This window comes from Podarcis liolepis, assembly GCF_965112155.1.
Source record: "Podarcis liolepis genome assembly, chromosome: 8".
Taxonomy (NCBI): Eukaryota; Metazoa; Chordata; class Lepidosauria; order Squamata; family Lacertidae; genus Podarcis; species Podarcis liolepis.
In genome coordinates this window covers 1896054-1917438 of record NC_139560.1, presented here as the reverse complement: position 1 = coordinate 1917438, position 21385 = coordinate 1896054, and the positions used below count along the sequence as shown (strand labels likewise).

Sequence of the window (21385 nt, the reverse complement as noted above, 5' to 3'; positions counted from 1 at the left end):
TTCTTACCAGTTAGAAACTTTAATAATCACAGCAAGAGAACAAAGAATCCATCTCCTAGAAATGGTGGTGCTCTGAATTAAGAATCCCACCCCCTTAAGTCTTTATTAATCCACATCACTACTATGTCTTGTAATCTGAGCCTGTCCCCTCTGTGCTTTGTGTGCTTTCTGTTTTGCCGCTTTCTCAGCTCTTCTTGACCTTGGGGAAAGCGGAGGAATGCTTTCCAGAAACAGTGAATCTGTTAACCCTCTCTCTCCCAAAGTTTCTTCTCCTAGCTGTTGCCCATCCAGTATTTCCCAGCTGCTGCCTTCTGAACTATGTCCCTCTACAAACCACTGTTCCAAATCTATACTGTCTTCCTGCTCCTGGGAAGATTCAGGGTCTGGAGCAGGGGGGTGGACTTCCCCCATTCCTCCTCAGTGCAGCCCTCCTCAACACAGTCCCTGACAACACCCTGTGCAAGGCCAACATTTGACACCCCAGCCCTCTCACTGCCTTCCCAAAGGTGGGTAAGGAGGCGCCAGACTTTGTAAAGGAGGTGCAAGGGCTCTGGCAGAGTCCCAGAGCCCTCCCAGCTCCTTCCCAAAGTTGGGAAAGCACTAACTAGGCTTTTGGAAGGAAGCGGAAGGACTCTAAGACACTGTCAGAGCCTCATGCGTCCTTCCCAAAGCCCAGCACCTCAGCTCAGCGCCCAGTGCGGGTGCCCCACAAGCGTAGCCCTAAATCCATCCCTGCAGAATTATTACACCTGACTTTGCTAAGCTAGAGCCGCTCCAGCTGTTCCGGACTACAATTCCCATCAGGCCCAGCCAGCTTGTGTCCCGCCCAGAGGGCTGTCTTAATATAAGTCATGCTAGTCTTTCCAGGGTCCCAAGCAGAGAAGCATCTTCCTTTTGTGGCCTCGCCAGCTAAGATGCTTTTAACAGGACATGCCAGGGACGAACCCCTGGTCTCTCACCCCTGAACTAGCAGCTTTCCTCCCCTTGATTTATCCAGCTAGGACTAGCTTTTGGCTTCTGAATTTGTCCCTTATTATTCACATCAGCGGTCAGCAAAGTTGGGCACTGGCCCCAGAGACCCAGAGGGGCCCCTTCACTGGCCCAACGACCATTCCCTTGCCCAGCTTTGGGGGGCATTGTGTTTCAAGTAAAGATTGTAGATGGGAACCAAGCCTAGCTGGAATTCCGCTATCGGCCCACCATCTAGACTCAGGTTGTGTAGACAGGTAAATAAACCATATATCGTAGAGACGCAGTCTCTGCTGTGCCCAATTTCCAAATGAAGACCAGACCCTGGGTCAAGCACGCCTGAAACATGCACCGTTCAGAGATTGGGGTGGCATGTCGAAATGCAATAAATAAGAGAAGAGGGAGAGGGGAGCTGTTGCATGGGCATCGTTCAAGGCCATGCTGTGGGCATGGGTGGCAAAGAAAGTCCCCAGTCTTTGATTTTGAGGATGATGACAGCCGGGCCTTTGTCCGCCCACTCTCTAGTCTCTGGCAAAGGACAGCCCGGACCTCGCCACACCTGCAGGCAAGCGAGAGGTGCCCGGCTGCACTCAAAGTGCGATTCTGTCCTCAAAGATGGAAAGCACCAGCAGGATGCCCCAGCCAGCCAAGAGTCCCACGTTTTGCAGGGCAAAGAGGAGCCACGGGCGCTTATCTTTCACGTTCATCAGGGCCGGGAGCTGCAAACCAGAGCAGAGAGGGGAGATTAGCGAGCACCACAGATTGGGTCCCACAACCCCAGTCTCCTTGTGCCCCGATTTCAGTCTAATTCTTTAACCCACCCTTCCCCTTCCCTTCCCTTCCTTGTCCCACTCTTCCAGAAATTGCCCACAGAACTCATTCATGCCATCTATTGTTTGTGTACATCAGAGACAGTGTGGTGCAGTGGTTAGGGCATCATACTAGGACCCAGGAGACCAAGGTTCGAATCCACGCCTGGCCATCACGAAGCTCCCTGAGCCAGCCACTGCCTCTCAGCCTAACCTCCCTCGCAGGGCTGTTGTTGTGGGGATTAATTAAGATGGGAGGGAGAACCATGTACGATACTGTGCACTCCTTGGAAGAGAAGGTGAGATATAAACCAGGCAGAGGGCCTTCTCAGTGGTGGCACCCGCCCTGTGGAACACCCTCCCACCAGATGTCAAGGAAATAAACAACTACCTGACTTTTAGAAGACATCTGAAGGCAGCCCTGTTTAGGGAAGTTTTTAATGTTTGATGTTTTATTGTGTTTTTAATGCCCTGCTGAAAGCTGCCCAGAGTGGCTGGGGAGGCCCAGCCAGATGGGCGGGGTATAAGTAATAAGTTGTTGTTGTGGTGGTGGTTGTTGTTGCAACAAATAAATAATCAAGTGTAAGAAGAGGCAGACGGCAGGATCAGGCCAACAGGGCCTATTGAGTCTAGCATCCTGTCCTCCTTGTAAATAATAATAATAATAATAATTTCGTTGTCCCCGAGAGGGGGCAATGACAATAATTATAATTTATTATTTATACCCTGCCCATCTGGCTGAGTTTCCCCAGCTACTCTGGGTGGCTTCCAACTGAGTGTTAAAAACAATACAGCGTTAAATATTATTTAATGCCCAGATGCCCAGAAGCGGGGCGTGTGCAACTCTTGCCCCACCTGCAACTCCCAGCTACTGGTATATTCGGAGACATCTTCTCTGAGCAAACTACAGAGTTTAGCCATGCCTTTTTCTTTGGTCCAGAATCTTCCTACATTCAGCTTCATTGTAGTCATGAGTTCTAGCACCCACCTCCCCCACACCATTCAGGGGTGCCGACTCGCCCTCAGGATCATGGGTGCCCGCCGCCACAACGCGGATGTGTGACGGCACACGCGCTACATCTGGCTCGTGTGTGTAACGGTGCACATCCGCATTGTGGCGGTCGATGGCAGCGGCTCCTCTTCTTCTTCCTCTCCACAACAAGTGGAAGGGCTTGGACTCGGAGGCAGAGAGACCCTGCTATTGTGTCTGTGCCTCCCCCAGCCCCGGAAAAGGCACCGTATTTTTTGCCCCATAGGACGCACTTTTTCCCCTCCAAAAATGAAGGGGAAATGTGCCTGCATCCTATGGGGCGAATGCAGGCTTTCGCTGAAGCCTGGAGAGCGAGAGGGGTCGGTGCGCACCGACCCCTCTCGCTCTCCAGGCTTCAGGAAGCTCTGCGCAACCCTCGGGAGACCGGCTCCGAGGGTTGCGCAGAGCTGCCTGCAGTCCCGGGATCAGCGCAGCTTTGCGTGGCCACCGGGAACGGGGCGCTAAGTCCCGCCCCGCTCCAGATGGCGGGGCAGAGCTGCCTGCAGTCCTGGGATCAGCGCACTTCTCCCCATCGCCAGCCCCACAAGCTCGGGGGACAGCGGGGAGGCAGAGCGTGCCTTCCCACTGTTCCCTGACCTGGTTCTTCCAGCCCCGCACCTGGGGGGGAAATATTTTTTTTCTTTATTTCCCCCCCAAAAAACTAGGTGCGTCCTATGGGCCGGAGCGTCCTATGGGGCGCAAAATACGGTAGCCTCGCTGGCTGGCTGTGGAAGGTGGAGCTGGACCGCTTCTCTTCTTGGTGACCTTGACTTTGTGGGTATCCGGACTCCAAAATTATATTCTTGCGGGTGCCCAAACACCCATGGTCTCCTGGAGTTGACTCATATGACACCATTTGTAATTTTACATGCTTCTCTCATTTCCCCACTTACACATGTTTCCCCTAAACTAGTAAAGGTAAAGGGACCCCTGACCGTTAGGTCCAGTCGTGGCCGACTCTGGGGTTGCTTTGCTGGTCGAGGGAGCCGGTGTACAGCTTCCTGGTCATGTGGCCAGCATGACTAAGCCGCTTCTGGCGAACCAGAGCAGCGCACGGAAACGCCGTCTACCTTCCCGCCAGAGCGGTACCTATTTACAGTCATACCTCGGGTTGAAGTCACTTCAGGTTAAGCCATTTCGGGTTGCGCTCCGCAGCGACCCGGAAGTAACGGAGTGCGTTACTTCTGGGTTTCGCCGCTCGCGCACCTGCAGACGCTCAAAATGACGTCACGCGCATGTGTGGAAGTGGCGAATCATGACACGCGCATGCGCAGACGTGGGTTGTGTTCACTTCAGGATGCGAACGGGGCTCCAGAACAGATCCCGTTCGCATCCAGAGGTACCACTGTATCTACTTGCACTTTGATGTGCTTTTGAAGTACAGGTTGGCAGGAGCAGGGACCGAGCAACGGGAGCTCACCCCGTCGCGGGGATTCGAACCGCCAACCTTCCGATCGGCAAGCCCAAGAGGCTCTGTGGTATAATAATAATAAGGTGGGAGAATGGTAAGAAAAGGAGAGCAACTGCCAGGGGTAGAACTCTCACTGCTTACCATATCGCACAGGGCCACGTAGAGGAAGAGCCCAGTGGCCACGGTGAAAATCCAGGCCTCGAACTCTTCTCCCGTGGACACAGAAAGCGCGATGTAGAGGCCCACGAAGGCTGTGAGGGCGCTGAGGAAGTTGAGCAGCAAAGCCCACTTGACGCTCAGCCCGGCGTGGAGCAGGGCGGCAAAGTCCCCTGCAAAGGCGGGAAGAAGATGGTCAGCCATTCGTTAGCTGAGATTCCTGCATTGCAGAAGGCTGGACTAGATGGTGTCAGGGTTCCCCTCTACGTCTATAACTCCATGATTCTACTAGGAGCAGCGGCATTCGGCCAGGTATCATGCAGCCCGAAGGAGACACCCCGTCCCTATCATTTGGGGGTGGAGGGGAAGCACCTGCCTTCAGATCCCTGCTTGGAAGCCGCCCAGGATCTACCTGCTAGGCAAGACTGCCTTCTCAGGAGCTTGCCAAGAAAAAAAGCACACCAGGAACTCTGGCCAATATAAATTTCAGTAGTGGGAGTGGTCCCTACTCGCAAATCAATAGTCAATTGTAACAAAAACTAATCCATTCAAAAGTATGTATTCTGAAAAGGATTACAAACTCAAATAGAGATTATAAACTCAAACACAGATTAGAAACTCAAGCTCATAAGGATATGTATAACACAATAATTTATAATTTATGACTGTTTTATAATTTATGATAATTTTGAATTTAAATGTATTTTCGTGTAATGTTTGATACTTCCAGCTGATGAAGGTGAATACATCGAAACAGGACCCTGTCCTGGCTTCTAATCCATAACTGACTTTTGACTTCTGCTCAAAAGGAGGAGGTTAAGGGGCGATATGATAGCCATGTTCAAATATATAAAAGGATGTCACATAGAGGAGGGAGAAAGGTTGTTTTCTGCTGCTCCAGAGAAGCGGACACGGAGCAATGGATCCAAACTACAAGAAAGAAGATTCCACCTAAACATTAGGAAGAACTTCCTGACAGTAAGAGCTGTTCGACAGTGGAATTTGCTGCCAAGGAGTGTGGTGGAGTCTCCTACTTTGGAGGTCTTTAAGCAGAGGCTTGACAACCATATGTCAGGAGTGCTCTGATGGTGTTTCCTGCTTGGCAGGGGGTTGGACTCGATGGCCCTTGGGGTCTCTTCCAACTCTATGATTCTATGATTCTATGAATGAAATTAACACCTTCACGTCGAATCTGACTATGGACTAACATGAACTTACCGGTATCTCTACCCATAAACTCTTATCTCTAATTCTGTAATGAATTATTGTGTTATACATATCCTTATGAGTTTGAGTTTGTTATCTCTGTTTGAGTTTGTAATCTCTATTTGAGTTTGTAATCCTTGTCAGAATACATACTTTTGAATGGATTAGTTTTCGTTACAATTGACTATTGATTTGCGAGTAGGGACCACTCCCACTACTGAAACTTATATTGGCCAGAGTTCTTGGTGTGCTTTTTTCTTGGTCTATTTAATAACAAGAACTCCAACTTATTTATCAGGAGCTTGCAGCTGCCCACTCTGAGCGCTTGCCCCGTCGAACGGAAAAGCAAAATTGCCGCGTTGTTTTGCCACCATGCGGCATATCCCGGCTCAGCCTTCCCCATGCTGGCACCCCTCAGATGCTGCGGCTCCCATGATCCACAGGCCGGCATAGCCATAAGGCACTAAGGCTGATGGGAGTTGTTGTTGTTTAGTCGTTTAGTCGTGTCTGCCTCTTCGTGACCCCCTGGACCAGAGCACGCCAGGCACTTCTGTCTTCCACTGCCTCCCGCAGTTTGGTCAAACTCATGCTGGTAGCTTCGAGAACACTGTCCCACCATCTCGTCCTCTGTCATCCCCTTCTCTTTGTGCCCTCCATCTTTCCCAACATCAGGGTCTTTTCCAGGGAGTCTTCTCTTCTCATGAGGTGGCCAAAGTCTTGGAGCCTCAGCTTCAGGATCTGTCCTTCCAGTGAGCACTCAGGGCTGATTTCCTTCAGAATGGAGAGGTTGGATCTTCTTGCAGTCCATGGGACTCTCAAGAGTCTCCTCCAGCACCAGAATTCAGAAGCATCCATTCTTCGATGATCAGCCTTCTTGATGGTCCATCTCTCACTTCCATACATCACTACTGGGAAAACCATAGCTTGAGCTATACGGACCTTTGTTGGGAAGGTGATGTCTCTGCTTTTTAAGATGCTGTCTAGGTTTGCCATCGCCTTTCTCCCAAGGAGCAGGCGTCTTTTAATTTCGTGACTGCTGTCACCATCACCATTTCGTCACCATTTCGTGACTGCTATAACAATGGGAGTTATAGTACAACATATATGGAGGACGCCAGGATGGGAAAGACTGTGCACCCTAAATTCACAATGGCCAACCAGATGCCCCAACATAGCTGTCAACGTTTCCCTTTTTTAAAAGGGAAATTCCCTTATTCCGAATAGGATTCCTCGCAAGAAAAGGGAAAAGTTGACAGCTATGTGACCCAACGGGAAACCAGCAAGCAGGATTCGAACACAAGAGCCCTCTGCCTTCCTGCGGTTTCCAGCAACTGGGATTCAGAAGGATCCCTGCCTCCAACTGCGGGCGTAGACCACAGCGGTCATGCCTAGTAGCCACTGATACCCCTCTGCTCCACGAATTTGCCTAATCCTTTTAAAAATTAATCGAAGTTGGCGGCCATCCCTGCCTCCTGTGGCGGGGAGTTCCACAGTTTAACGATGTGCTGTGTGAAGAAGGACTTCCTTTTCGTCTGCCCGCCGGCTTCCTCCAGCGCACAAAATTAAATAAACCCCAACCCTGCCTTCAGTGCCATGCAATGCCCAGCCCCTCCTCCCTCCGCACCGAGTTCGTGGGGCAGTTCGTGGCACAAGACGGCCAGCGAGGTGGCCAGACCCGTCTTCCAAGAAGAGGAGAAGGCGGCGCCAACGGCCAGTCCGTCGGCGAAGTTGTGGATGGCGTCTCCAATGGTGATCATGTACGGCAGCATCCTCAGCTCTGCGGAAGGAGCAAAGGGGAGACATCAGAACCTCAAAATAATAATAATAATAATAAGAAGAAGAAGAAGAAGAAGAAGAAGAAGAAGAAGAAGAATGATAATAATGATAATAATGATGATAATGATAATAATAATTTGTACTGGGCCTCCCCAGTATTTTTATACAAATAAATTATACAAATAATTTATTATTTGTACAGTGGTACCTCGGGTTAAGTACTTAATTTGTTCTGGAGGTCTGTACTTAACCTGAAACTGTTCTTAACCTGAAGCACCACTTTGGCTAAGGGGCCTGCTGCTGCTGCCGCGCCACCGGAACCCAATTTCTGTTCTCATCCTGAAGCAAAATTCTTAACCTGAAGCACTATTTCTGGGTTAGCGGAGTCTGTAACCTGAAGCGTATGTAACCTGAAGCGTATGTAACCTGAAGCGTATGTAACCCAAGGTACCACTGTATCTGGCTGGGCCTCCCCACCCACTCTGGGCGGCTTCTAACAAAGATTAGAAATACAATAAAATGTCACACATTAAAAACTTCCCTGAACAGGGCTGCCTTCAGATGTCTTCTAAATGTCAGGTAGTTGTTTTTCTCTTTGACATCTGGTGGGAGGGTGTTCCACAGGGCAGGCGCCACCACCGAGAAGGCCCTCTGCCTGGTTCCCTGTAGCTTTGCTTCTCACAATGAGGGAACCGCCAGAAGGCCCTCGGACCTCAGCGTCCGGGCAGAACGATGGGGGTGGAGAAGCTCCTTCAGGTATACTGGGACGTAGAAGAGCTTCTTGGATCAGGCCAGTGGCCCCATCTAAGTCCAGCATTCTGTCCTCCCAGTGGCCAAAAGGAGCTAGGAATCTAGACTGCCTCTGCACCTGGAGGTTCTATAAGGACAGAGGAGCCTTGTTGCTGGCTCAGGGCAATGGCTTACCTAGTCCAACAACCTGACCTCATAGCAGGACCTGAGCACATCAGTATTTTCTAATGGTTGTTCTCCGTTATCTGGTACTCAAGAGATAGACTGCCCCGGGCATGGAGGCTTTCCTCCATGCGGCAGCTAGACTGGTGACTGGGGGCGGCTGCCGAGACCACATAACACCGGTCTTGAAAGACCTACATTGGCTCCCAGTACATTTCCGAGCACATTCAAAGTATTGGTGCTGACCTTTAAAGCCCTAAACGGCCTCAGCCCAGTATACCTGAAGGAGCGTCTCCACCCCCATCGTTCTGCCCGGACGCTGAGGTCCAGCACCGAGGGCCTTCTGGCGGTTCCCTCATTGTGAGAAGCAAAGCTACAGGGAACCAGGCAGAGGGCCTTTTCGGTAGTGGCGCCCGCCCTGTGGAATGCACTCCCATCGGATGTCAAAACAATAAACAACTACTTGACATTCAGGAGACATCTTAAGGCAGCCCTGTTCAGGGAAGTTTTTAATGTATGATATTTTAGTGTTTTTTTGGTTTCTATGGAAGCCATCCAGAGTGGCTGGGGAAACCCAGCCAGATGGGCGGGGTACAAATAATATATTATTATTATTATTATTATTATTATTATTATTATTATTATTATTATTATTATTCCTTTGACAACAGACCTCCGTAATAGACCTGTTTTGACAGTGGCCAAAGAGATACCCATCTGGGGAACCTGTCAGCAGGATTCATGCGCAAGACCCTTCCTGAGGTTTCCAGCAACTGGGATGAAGAAGCGTTACTCTGACAAATGGAAGCACTATGCTCCATCAAAAGCATTATGCTCCACGCATTTGCCTAATTCAGCCAGCTAGCCCCGATGGATTATCTAATGCTTATTTCCCTTAAACTGACTTCTGAATTTTATTGTTACAGTGGTACCTCGGGTTAAGTACTTAATTCATTCTGGAGGTCCGTTCTTAACCTAAAACTGTTCTTAACATGAATCACCAATTTGGCTAATGGGGCCTCCTGCTGCTGCCGCGCCGCCGGAGCACGATTTCTGTTCTCATCCTGAAGCAAAGTTCTTAACCCGAAGTACTATTTCTGGGTTAGCGGAGTCTGTAACCTGAAGCATCTGTAACCCGAGGTACCACTGTATTCATGTTTTTATACTGTATTTTATGCTGCTTTTACAATTAAGTGTTTTAAATTTGTTGTTAGCCGCCCGGTTTTTGAACCGGGAAGGGTGGGGTATAATAAAAAAATATTATTATTAATTTATTATTATTATAATTCCCTTCTGGAGCCGTCCAAGTCGGTGGCCCTCACTGCCTCCTGCGGGTTCCATAGCTCAGCTACGCAGAAATAAAGGCTTCCTTCCATGTGTCCTCACCCCCTGCAGGACACACAAAGAGCAGTGTGTGCGAAACACAAGCCCTGAAACCCTTTGCATTTTTCCTTCCCAGCTGGCAGCCTTCAGGCCCTGCGCCCTGCTGGAGGCGACATGTGCCAGAGGCAGCCTCTGGGAAGCAGGCAGAGAGCAATTCTACTTGAGCTGTCAATGACCCTTCCCAAGCCGCCCTCCCTTCATGCTGGGGGATTCAGCCCGTAACACAATGCGCCGTTTGTTCTGAAAAACGAGAGGGAACTGTGGCAGGAGTGGCCCAGTGGCCTAATGGATAAGGCATCAGCCTCCGGAGCTGGGGATTGTGGGTTCAAGTCCCACCTGGGTCGGACGGCTAGCTTCTTTTGTTTTAAGAGAATTCTTTTTTCCCCGCCGAAAGGAGGGAATTTGCAGACAGGAAACCTCAGATATGGGAAATTAGGAGGAGGGTTAAATCAAGGTGGGAAGTTGGGCAGGTTTTGAGTGCCAATTCAGACAACTTCTTGGCTCGGGGTTCAACCAAAAGTGTGTCCAGGAAGCGGGGTCCCAGGTTTGGACATACGATTTGGGCCCCATCAGGAAGTGGCTGACAAATCTATGTATTGTTTTTAACACTCAATTGGGAGCCGCCCACAGTGGCTGGGGAAACTCAGCCAGATGGGCGGGGTATAAATAATAAATAATAAATAAGTTATTATTATTATTATATCTAGGACAGCCTTCCTCAGCCTCGTACCCTCCAGATGTTTTGGACCAAAACTACTGTCAGCTGGTGATGCCATCCAAAACATCTGGAGGGTACCCTCCAGATGTTTTGGACGGCATCACCAGCTGACAGCAGTTGTAGTCCAAAACATCTGGAAGTCACCAGGTTGGGGGAGACTGATTTAGGACGCAACAGAGATTTGCTTGCGTTGCAGAGTGATGGCGAGTCCAGCCCTTGAGACCAGCTTCACACAGGATACAAACCCCAAGAGATCTCACTGATGGAAAACTCATATAAACCCTACAGACTCTTGGAGTGGGGCATCGTTTTAGGGTTTGCGTTGGGGGCCAAGATTCCACTTTGCGGGTGTTCGTTTTGCTGCTCTTGGTATCAATTCTCTGCGCCTTGATTTTTGGATCTTCTTATGACATGCGGGGATTGTTTGATTTTGTCGTGCCCACTCTGACACATCGCTTAGGACTGCTTTGGTTACAGTTTTGTACTTGCGCAAATATTTCTGTGTCTGTAAGCTGTCTTGAGAGTGGTTTTAACTATGGAAAGGCAACATACAAGTGAACGATTGTGAAAATAACAGGAAGATTTAAAGGAACTATTAGAAATGACTATCAAAAGCAAAAGAGATATGAGATGATCAGAGCCTCATCCGAACGTGAAGCATGGGAAGTCCCAACAACTAAAATTTTATAATCCGGCAGAATATTTGTACTATTTGATATGTATATGTATAATTTGGAATATTTAATATGATTGGATTGGATTGTTAAAATGGAAAACTTAATATAAGCGATTTTTTTAAAAAAAAGTGAACGATTGTGATCATGGTTTTGCTCTGAGTTGGTCTTTAGTTTCATTATTACCACGGTTTCCTGTTTTTATAATTATATTTCTGGTTGTTATAACCTGCCCTGGTGCATGGAAATGTTAGAAATGAAAATCGTTCAATCAAAGCAGCTTCTTGAGGTTATGTTGTGAACCGTCCTGAGATTTACGGGTATAGGGTGGTATACAAATTTAATAAATAATAAGAAGAATAAAAATAAATGCTAGACATGTCAAGGAGAATCCCATGTGGTTGCTGGACAGGACATTGCTGGTGCTCACCTCGACTGAGGGTCTCTTTCTTCCGCATCCGGCTGAAATCTGCCTCCTCAGCAGTCACCTATTAAGAAAGAACAGGCGGGTAGAAAAAGAGAATGTGAGACAGGCATAGCCTGCGTCCCACTTTGGGGCCACGCAAAAAAGGCCCTGCTTTTCCAAGGCGCAGTCCCTGCCTTCTGTTCATTTTCTGAGCCCTCCATTTTATTAGTACAGTGGTACCTCTGTTTGCAAACGGGATCTGTTCCAGAGCCCCGTTCGCAACCTGAGCAGAACGCAACCCGTGTCTGCGCATGTGCGGGTCACGATTCGCCACTTCTGCGCATGCGGTCATTTTGAGCGTCTGTGCATGCGCGAGCGATGAAACCCGGCAGTAACCCTTTCCAGTACTTCCGGGTCACCGCGGAGCGCAACCTGAAAACGCTCAACCGGAAGCAAACGTAACACGAGGTATGACTGTAGTAGCATTAATTAAATTTAAAGAGTCACCTACATACGAAAGCGCTGGGCAATTCATAGAATCAGAGAATTGCAAAGCTGGAAGGGACCCCAAGGGCCATTGAGTCCAGCCCCCTGCAATGCAGGAATCTCAGCTAAATATTCTCTGATAAGATGGCCATCCAGCCTCTGCTTAAACACCTGCAATGAATCACAGAATTGTAGAATTGGATCCCAATGGTCATCTAGTCCAACCCCTTGCAGTGCAGGAACCAAAGCCTGATCTAGACAATTTTGCTCCCCCTCGGAACTCAGCAAGGAGTTTGGGGATGAAGCTCAGAACTGATTGGCGCCCCCTGCTGTTGGGCTCCCTGCCGCCTGCCCTACCAATGGCAGCCAGTCACCAGACAAGAGGCATTTCTGCACAGTCAGGTTTCAACATAATAAGCAGGTGCTTCCCTCCAAACAGAAGAGGCTTGGTGGTGTAATGGTTAGAGTGCTGGACTATAGACCTGGGAGACCAGGGTTCAAAGCCCCACTCCGCCAGTCATAGAATCCTAGAGTTGGAAGAGACCCCAAGGGCCATCGAGTCCAACCCCCTGCCAAGCAGGAAACACCATCAGAGCACTCCTGACATATGGTTGTCAAGCCTCTGCTTAAAGACCTCCAAAGGAGGAGACTCCACCACACTCCTTGGCAGCAAATTCCACTGTCAAACAGCTCTTACTGTCAGGAAGTTCTTCCTAATGTTTAGGTGGAATCTTCTTTCTTGTAGTTTGGATCCATTGCTCAGTGTCCGCTTCTCTGGAGCAGCAGAAAACAACCTTTCTCCCTCCTCTATATGACATCCTTTTATATATTTGAACATGGCTATCATATCACCCCTTATCCTCCTCTTCTCCAGGCTAAACATGCCTAGCTCCCTTAGCCGTTCCTCATAAGGCATCGTTTCCAGGCCTTTGACCATTTTGGTTGCCCTCCTCTGGACACGTTCCAGTTTGTCAGTGTCCTTCTTGAACTGTGGTGCCCAGAACTGGACACAGTATTCCAGGTGAGGTCTGACCAGAGCAGAATACAGTGGCACTATTACTTCCCTTGATCTAGATGCTATACTCCTATTGATGCAGCCCAGAATTGCATTGGCTTTTTTAGCTGTCCCTCATCCCAACCTACCTCACAGAGTTGTTGTGAGGGGAGAAATGGGGAGGGGAGAAACCATGTACAACAATTTGAGCTCCTTGGGTGGAATATGAATGTGAGAAATTCTGCATCAGACGCGGCTGGACTAGATGAACCTTGGGGTCCCTTCCAATTCTGTGATAATAAATTTAAATTAAATTAAAAGATGAGTAACACAGTTCCACGTCCTCGCCTCCCCAAATAAATCATAACATTTTCAAAAGGTTGGTGTGGTTTCCCCCCAGGTTGTTTTTTTTTTTTTTTTTAAGCATACATTAAAGAAGCAAACCTTGGGGGAAAGACTTCTCTCCTGTTTTGGAAACAGAACAACAGAGCGATCGTACTCTCAAGCTGATTTTAGAGGACAAAATCACTACCCATTTTTGCTTTAGACTTTGGGTCACTGTTGCTTGTTTTTTCAATCTTTATCACGGTCCAGAGACCCAACAAATCGTCACAAAGCAATGCACAATTCAGACAGCCTACCTCCAGGTTAAACAAGCATTTTGTTCAGACTTAAAGATAGGGATCATTGGTTCCTGCAACCGCCGATAAAAACTTCGCCACTGCTAATGTTGTAGTGTTTGTCTGTTCTTCCAATAGGAAACTGACATAGTGAGCCCCTGATTTTCCCGGAAAAGGTAATATCAGTTCAGTCCTAGCTTGCTCGTATTTCGCACAGTGCAGCAAAATATGTTTTATAGAATCGATGTCTTGAGCATCGATGTTTTTTATACTTCATTTCAATTTCAAATCTTCGAAGGGTGTGTGTTTGCATGCCCCACTGACTCAGACTGCTGATTTCTCCCACTTTAAAAAATAAAATAAAAATGAATGTGGGAATTAAGCAGCAGGAGCAAAACCCAACAGGGAGGCACCGTGGAGCAGTGGAATAGGCTCCTGCCTTGCATGCAGAACGTCCCTGGTTCAATCCCTGACCTCTCCAGTTAAGAAGGATCTCAGGTGGCGGGCGATAGGGAGAATACCCTTCCCTGCCAGAAAACCTGGGAGAGCAGCTGCCAGTCCGAGAAGACAATAATGGGCTCGATGAACCAATAGTCTGGAGCAGTGCAAGGCATTTTTCACATAGCCACATATTTCTTCCCGCACATCTTCCACCATTCCACCATTCCACCATTTCCACCTTCCACCATTAGGTGGGGCTGGTAAATCATGTTTGGGTTCTGTATAAAGGCATGGCACAGAATTGGGCGAAAGAGGAAGGCAGAAATTTATTTTTTGCTTTTTTATGGAGATCACTCACAGCTCCTGGAATGCCGGGCTACAGGTGGAAGCAGCTCTCTGGCCATCTCTGGGTATCTCAGAGTTCACTGGCTCATCCAGACTTAACGTGAGTCAACAGTGTGATGCAGCAGCAAAAAAGGAAAAGGGTGGTGTGGTAGGAATTTTCAGGTCTTAGATATATGTTCAATATTCATAAGTGTACCAGCCAAGCACGTACATAGATCAGCACAGGAAGACCGACCTGGAACCATTTTTGATTCCCAAACAGTCCCAATGTTTTCTCTGCAAGGTAAAAGGAAAATGGAAAAGCCTCCCCATTGTCTTTTCCTTCACAAATCCTGTCTTAAGGGTATGTCTGTGTTTGAATAGGGTGAGCCTGTGACCTGGCTCAGGAACTAAGTATTTATCATTACAAAGGACTGGCCAGGCTCCCCAGGGTATCCAATCAAGTAAGCATTAACAGGTAACCTGCCAGACAGAAGATAAACAACACACTCAGATTTCTGCTGTAGACCGCCCTTCCGTGATGTAGGTATGATGTCTCTGCGGGTGGTGGTCTTGAGCTACACCCCTTTTTGGGGAGTTCCATCACAGAAGGAAAAAGGAAAGAGGAAAGAGGGGAAGGGGATCAAGTTGATTCCAAGCCAAAGGCCAGGCAGAACAACTCTGTCTTACAGGCTCTGCGGAAAGAAATCAGATCCCACAGAGCCCTGGTCTCATGAGACAGAGCTGGGGCCAGTGTTGAAAAGGCCCTGGCTCTGGTTGAGGCTAATCTGACTTCCTTAGGGCCCGGGACCTCGAGGGTGTTGCCATTTAGGGACCTCTAGAGGCTAGGACTCCAACCAGCGGCTTCAAGTAGCAGGACAGGAGATGCCAACTTCATCAGGAAGAACTTTCTGATGGGAAGAGCTGTTTGACAGGGGAACAGACTCTTTTGGAAGTTGGGCTCTCCTTCCTTGGAAGTTTCTAAGAAGAGGTTTGGTGACCATTGGTCAGGGATGCTTTAGCTGAGATTAAGGTTTTGCAGGGGGTTGAACCAGATGACCCTCGGGGTCCCTTCTAACTCTTAAGTTTCTAAGTATCCATGAGGACTTGTCTCCTGGGTTAAAGGAACAGCCTTCATCTATACAACGGTGCAGTGTCGGGCAAGCTGGCACCTTCCAGATGTTTTGCACAACCTCTCCTATCAGCCCCTGCCCAAACATCTGGAGGGCATCAACTTGGCCAAAGCTGCTATGCCGACTCTTACTTTTGCTTGGAATATACTCGGAGTCAAGTGGGGATTTCATGCTCTTTATTCAGCTCATAGTGGTGAGGAGGAATGGAAGTCCTCCCAGAATGTCTGCTTTATATACATTATTTACACAATGGGCCCCACATGATTGGCTAATTCTGGGATTCTCCTGTAGACCAACCAGCTTGCGGATTCACTTCCACCTGGAGCTGGATTGGGTGGCTCCTGTGGACCAATCAGACTGCTGCATTCTGGAAGCTATTGTTCTAGGGCCAATCAGACTGCTACATTCTGGATCCTATTGTTCTAGGACCAATCAGACTGCTGTGTTCTGGATCATATTGTTCTAGGACCAATCCGACTGCTGCATTCTGGATCCTATGGTTCTAGGACCAATCAGACCGCTGCATTCTGGATCCTACTGTTCTAGGACCAATCAGACTGCTGCATTCTGGATAATACTCAACTCAGTACATAACAGCTGCCATGCCGACTCTTATTTTGCTTGGGGTTCTTTTCCAGGACCTTGAGTAATCTTTGCTTAGCCTCTGACTCCTCCCAGAAATGCGTAAAACAACCCAGAGAGACTGAGGGCATCTCAGCAGCCAGGATGCCAGTCCCAGGTGGAGGCAGGCAGGGCAGGCCACTCACCAGGTCAGCGTGAGAAGCACCCTTCTCCTGCTTCCTCCTCTTCATCTCGTCTTGGTAGAGCTGCAGAGACATGCCGTGGTCACACTGGTGCCCTGTGCTGTGCTCCTGGAGGCGGGAGATACAAGGGAACATGTCATCCGGTTGGACCCGTGCAGTTGCTAGGCAACCCAGCAGGAGTTCGATCCCTGCTAATTTATAATTTGGCAGAATATTTCGATTATTTGATATGTAACGCGGGTGGCGCTATGGGTTAAACCACAGAGCCTAGAACTTGCCGATCAGAAGGTCGGCGGTTCGAATCCCCGCGACGGGGTGAGCTCCCGTTGCTCGGTCCCTGCTCCTGCCCACCTAGCAGTTCGAAAGCACGTCAGAGTGCAAGTAGATAAATAGGTACCACTCTGGCGGGAAGGTAAACGGCGTTTCTGTGAGTTGCTCTGGTTCACCAGAAGTGGCTTAGTCCTGCTGGCCACATGACCCGGAAGCTTTACGCCGGCTCCCTCAGCCAATAAAGCGAGATGAGCGCTGCAACCCCAGAGTCGGCCACAACTGGACCTAATGGTCAGGGGTCCCTTTACCCTTTACCTATATGTATACTGTAATTTGGAATATTTAATGTGATTTGATTGGATTGTTAAAACGGAAAACTTAATAAAAATGATTTATTTTAAAAAAGGAGTTCAATCCCTGCTCATCAGCCGATGAGCAGGAGGTTAAATCCTGCTTTCTGCAGGGATCAAGTAGGCACTCCAGTTCCCCACAGGATTGAACCCCTATCATCAGCTGACATCACCCTCCAATCAGGGTGATGTCAGCTGACGGAGAGGTGAGCAATTATTTTTTTTAAAGGACTCGCTGGCCACATTGGGTCAATATTGCAGCAGCGGACCCTGGGCTCTCAAATTTCAGCGGCACCCTGTGCGACGCTAAAATCCCCCCCCCAACCTCTTGCACTCTGTTCTACAGCAATGTTCTGGCCCCCCCTGCAGCAAAGCGCACAGTGCAGCTGCACTGGTTGCGCTACCCAAAAAAATGCCTCTACAGATGGGCCTGCAAGCCAGAGGCTCCCCACTTCTGCATCAGGTTACGGAGAAAGGATGTGTTACAAGCTACTTTCGGCCCTGGATTCAGGGGTCAGCAAACTTCTTCAGCAGGGGGCTGGTCCACTGTCTCTCAGACCTTGTGGAGGGCCGGACTATATTTTGAAAAAAGAAATGAATGAATTCCTATGCCCCACAAATAACCCAGAGGTGCACTTTAAATAAAAGCACACATTCTGCTCATGTAAAAACACCAGGCAGGCCCCACAAATAACCCAGAGATGCATTTTAAATAAAAGGGCACATTCTACTCATATAAAAACATACTGGTTCCTGGACCGTCCGGGGGCCGGATTGAGAAGGCGAATGGGCCGCATCCAGCCCCCGGGCCTTGGTTTGCCTACCCATGATTAAGGGCACTGTGGGTGGTGCCAAGCAGAAGGGGTGCCAAACTGAGAAGATCCATAATTGAGACAATCCATTTGTGGGACCAGAATTTGGCCTCGCTCAGGGTGCCATATTCCCTGTGATTGCCAAAGCGCGCCCCTTTCCCTTTCCCTTCCTCCTCCCCACCGCTGCCAACAATTAGCAGCCGATAAACAACCAACGCACCTCGTCGTCGTCCGAGTGCCCCAGGAGGATGAAGAACTTTTCGAGGAGGAAGAAGAGGTAGAGCCCCCCCAGCACAGCCAGTAGCTTCCACAGGACATTGTGGCCCTCGGCTCCGTGGGGGTCGTGGGAGTGGCCCTCGCCATGGGAGTGAGAATGGAGACCCAGGAACTGCGGGCAGGAGAGAGGAGGCACAGCTTGATTTGGGGCACAGGGAAGAAGTTTCTGAAGACCACACATCCCTGCCTTCGAAACATGCCGGACTACAACTCCCATCCACAGCAGCACCCACTGTGGCCATGCGATGCTGTCAGGAGAGCTGCCATGGTGGCTGGTGGGAGTTGTAGTATAGCACCGGGTGCAGGGCACCAGATTGGGAAAGGTTGAATTGCGAAAGGAGGGAAATTTTTTATCACGTGTGGTGGACGTGTAGTAAGGTAAAAGCTCACTGGCAAATGATATATAATGAGTCAAAGAAAATGTTTAAAAGTACATTTGTGGAAAAACCAGAGGCATTTCTGTTAGGTATAGTAGGGAATGACATCCTGAAGACAGATACAAAACTGTTTATGTATGTGACAACAGCAGCAAGAACTCTTTTAGCCCCAAAATGGAATTGCTAGAAGAGTGGCAGACGAAGATGATGGACTATGCAGAATTGGCGAGGCTGACCGGGAAAATCGGAAACCATCGCGATCAAACTTTCCGAAAAGACTGGAGTAAATTTGTACAATATTTGAAGGACAATTGCAAACAATTAACAACACTAGCAGGGTTGGCGTAAGTAAACTTGCAATGTTAAGGATTTGTACCTTTTTATATTCGTTTAAAAGATTGTGATTAACGGAAGGAGTGAAACGTAAATGGGATAATGTACAAATGCTATGATGTAGGAATGCATATATCCAGAGTGTGGGGGTCAGGTGGGATTGCTATGAGGAATTATGAAATGTGAAGCAAGCCATTGTGTCCGCGATGAAAGCATTGCGTTGACTGGGTTTGATTCATTGACAATAATTTCTGATCACATCTCACAAGCCTTTCCACCTCTGGCATTTGCGTTCTCTACACCTGACAGGCACATATAAGCATTCTAAATACACAGACCAGTTGCCAGTTGCTTCATCAGGCATCCTGGGTCATAAAGATGATAGTTAGCTTTGATGTAGTTTAATCTTTAGGTAGGTCTGAAGGGCCAGGAAGAGAGTTCACAAGGAGATGGTAAATTCTCTTTCCTTGCCATTCTTCCTTCCTTTCCTGCCTGTTTATGACCTGAATGCATTCCTCTAGTCCTGTCTTATTTACTCTCAGATATGCATGCATGCTCAAAGTAGTCTTTGTAGTTAACAGGATTTCTTCTGATCTGACTTTGTCCCACGTGGATTTTTTTTTTTTAATGCTCAGAGGAAATCTGGTTGATTCTTACGAACACTGTGTAAAAAGTTCTTTTGTGAATAAAATGACCTGGGCCAAGGGGTGCAGGAATTATTATTGGCACCCCTCGCAGAGTCTTGCTGGTCAAGCCTTGTGTTGTGATAGGAATTTTATGGTCTTAGATATATGGTAATGTTCATAACTGCACATACATAGATCAACACAGGAAGACCAACCTGGAACCATTTTGATTCCTAAACTGACCAAATCCTTTCTCTGCAAGGTTAAACTGGAAAAGCCTCCCCATTGTCTCTTTCCTCACAAATCCTGTCTCAAGGATATGTCTGTTTGAATAAGGTGTGAGCCTGTGACCTGGCCCAGGAAATAAGTATTTTACCACTACAAAAGAATGGCCAGGCTCCCCAGGCAATCCAATCAAGTAACTTGCCAGACAGGAGATAAACTGTGACAGGAGAAAAACAACATTAAAATTTCTGTGATGTATGCATAATGTTTCTGGGGGTGGTCTTGATCTAGAGGATGGGAATTTAAAAAGTCTTTATAAGCCCTTGCACAGCAATTTTGGGGGTCCTCTTCCTCTCCTGCGTGTGAGGGGAGCACCCTGTTGCAACAGATCAATAAAGATCAGGCTTACTAGCTGCTTTGCTTCTCAAATATTCTCTGGTTGGCCTCTGTTATTTTCTCCTACCAATAGGGAACCTATGTAAGGACTCTATATGGGCTCTTGGATACCCAATAAGGGAAAAGGGCATATTTTTATTTACAACAGTGTGTATTTTATTAATCAGAGTCCAATCCTTCCTTGCTTTGGGAACGCTACACAATGAGGCAATAATGAATTATGGAAACCATGAGACGGGAGGGAGGGAAGTCGTAGCTCGATTGAGCAGATGTGTAATGAGTATAATAAGGATTTGTTTAAAGGTGATAAAATCGAAACTTAATAAATGTTTTTTTTAAGGGAAAGGTTGGATCACGTGCAGCTGCACACACCTGCAAATGGATGCTCTTGCCAGCACACCTTGAGGCACACCTGCCCAGAGAGCGCAGCCTCAGCACAAGCCAGAAACAGCCCCACCCGCCGTGTGAACTGACCGTGGGGATGAGGTGGAGCATGGCATCCCCAGTGAGGGATCCCACCGCCAGGCTGACGAAGAGCTGGATCACGTACTGGTAGGCGCTGATGCAGGTGGTGCAGAGGAGGACGACGATGCCAAACAGGGCACACAGGCAGATCAGCAGGGTCGCCAGCGAGCCGTAGATGTATTCTGGAAGAGGGGCAATGAGGGGTTGCGGGGAAAGAGTTAAACGTATGTCTCAGAAGATAGAAGATGACATCGTACATTTCCGGGCACAATTCAAAGTGTTGGTGTTCTGTACTGAGTTGAATAGGATCCAAAATGCAGCAGTCTGATTGGTCCTAGAACAATAGGATTCAGAATGCAGCAGTCTGATTGGCCCTAGAACAATAGGATCCAGAAAGCAGCAGTCTGATTGGTCCACAGGAGCCACCCAATCCAGCTCCAGGTGGAAGTGAATCCGCAACCTGATTGGCTACAGGTGAGTCCCAGAATTAGCCAATCACATGGGGCCCATTGTGTAAATAATGTATATAAAGCAGACATCCTGGGGGAACTTCTATTCCTCCTCACCAATATGAGCCGAATAAAGAGCATGAAATCCACTCTCGACTCCGAGTATATTTCACTGGCGACGAAGGTGGGATTCTTGGCAGGCCTGGCAGTGTTTGACCCAGGCCTCTATCTCTCTGTCAATCCCCAGCCACCACACATAACTCCTGGAGAGGGCCTTCATTCTTACTACCCCTGGGTGTGTCTCATGTAGTGCTGACCTTGAAAGCCCTAAACGACCTCGGCCCAGTAGACCTGAAGGAGCATCTCCACCCCCATCGTTCTGCCTGGACACAGAGGTCCAGCTCTGAGGGCCTTCTGGCGGTTCTCTCATTGCAAGAAGTGAGGTTACAGGGAACCAGGCAGAGGGCCTTCTTGGTGGTGGTGCCCACCCTGTGAATCGCCCTCCCATCAGATGTCAAGGAAATAAACAACTATCCGACTTTTAGAAGACATCTGAAGGCAGCCCTGTCTAGGGAAGCTTTTAATATTTGATGA

At 48.5% G+C, this 21385-nt stretch overlaps 1 protein-coding gene across 1 annotated transcript in view; it reads right to left on the bottom strand.

Annotated features, from left to right (window-relative positions):
* The window catches only part of SLC39A4 (solute carrier family 39 member 4), a 44860-nt gene continuing 23475 nt past the window's right edge, over positions 1 to 21385 (bottom strand). Inside the window, 7 exon segments of the mRNA XM_083516689.1 lie at positions 1 to 1688; positions 4361 to 4548; positions 7206 to 7358; positions 11475 to 11532; positions 16216 to 16320; positions 17865 to 18032; positions 20352 to 20524. Coding sequence (XP_083372815.1) covers positions 1560 to 1688; positions 4361 to 4548; positions 7206 to 7358; positions 11475 to 11532; positions 16216 to 16320; positions 17865 to 18032; positions 20352 to 20524 — 974 coding nt within the window. The 3' untranslated portion in view covers positions 1 to 1559.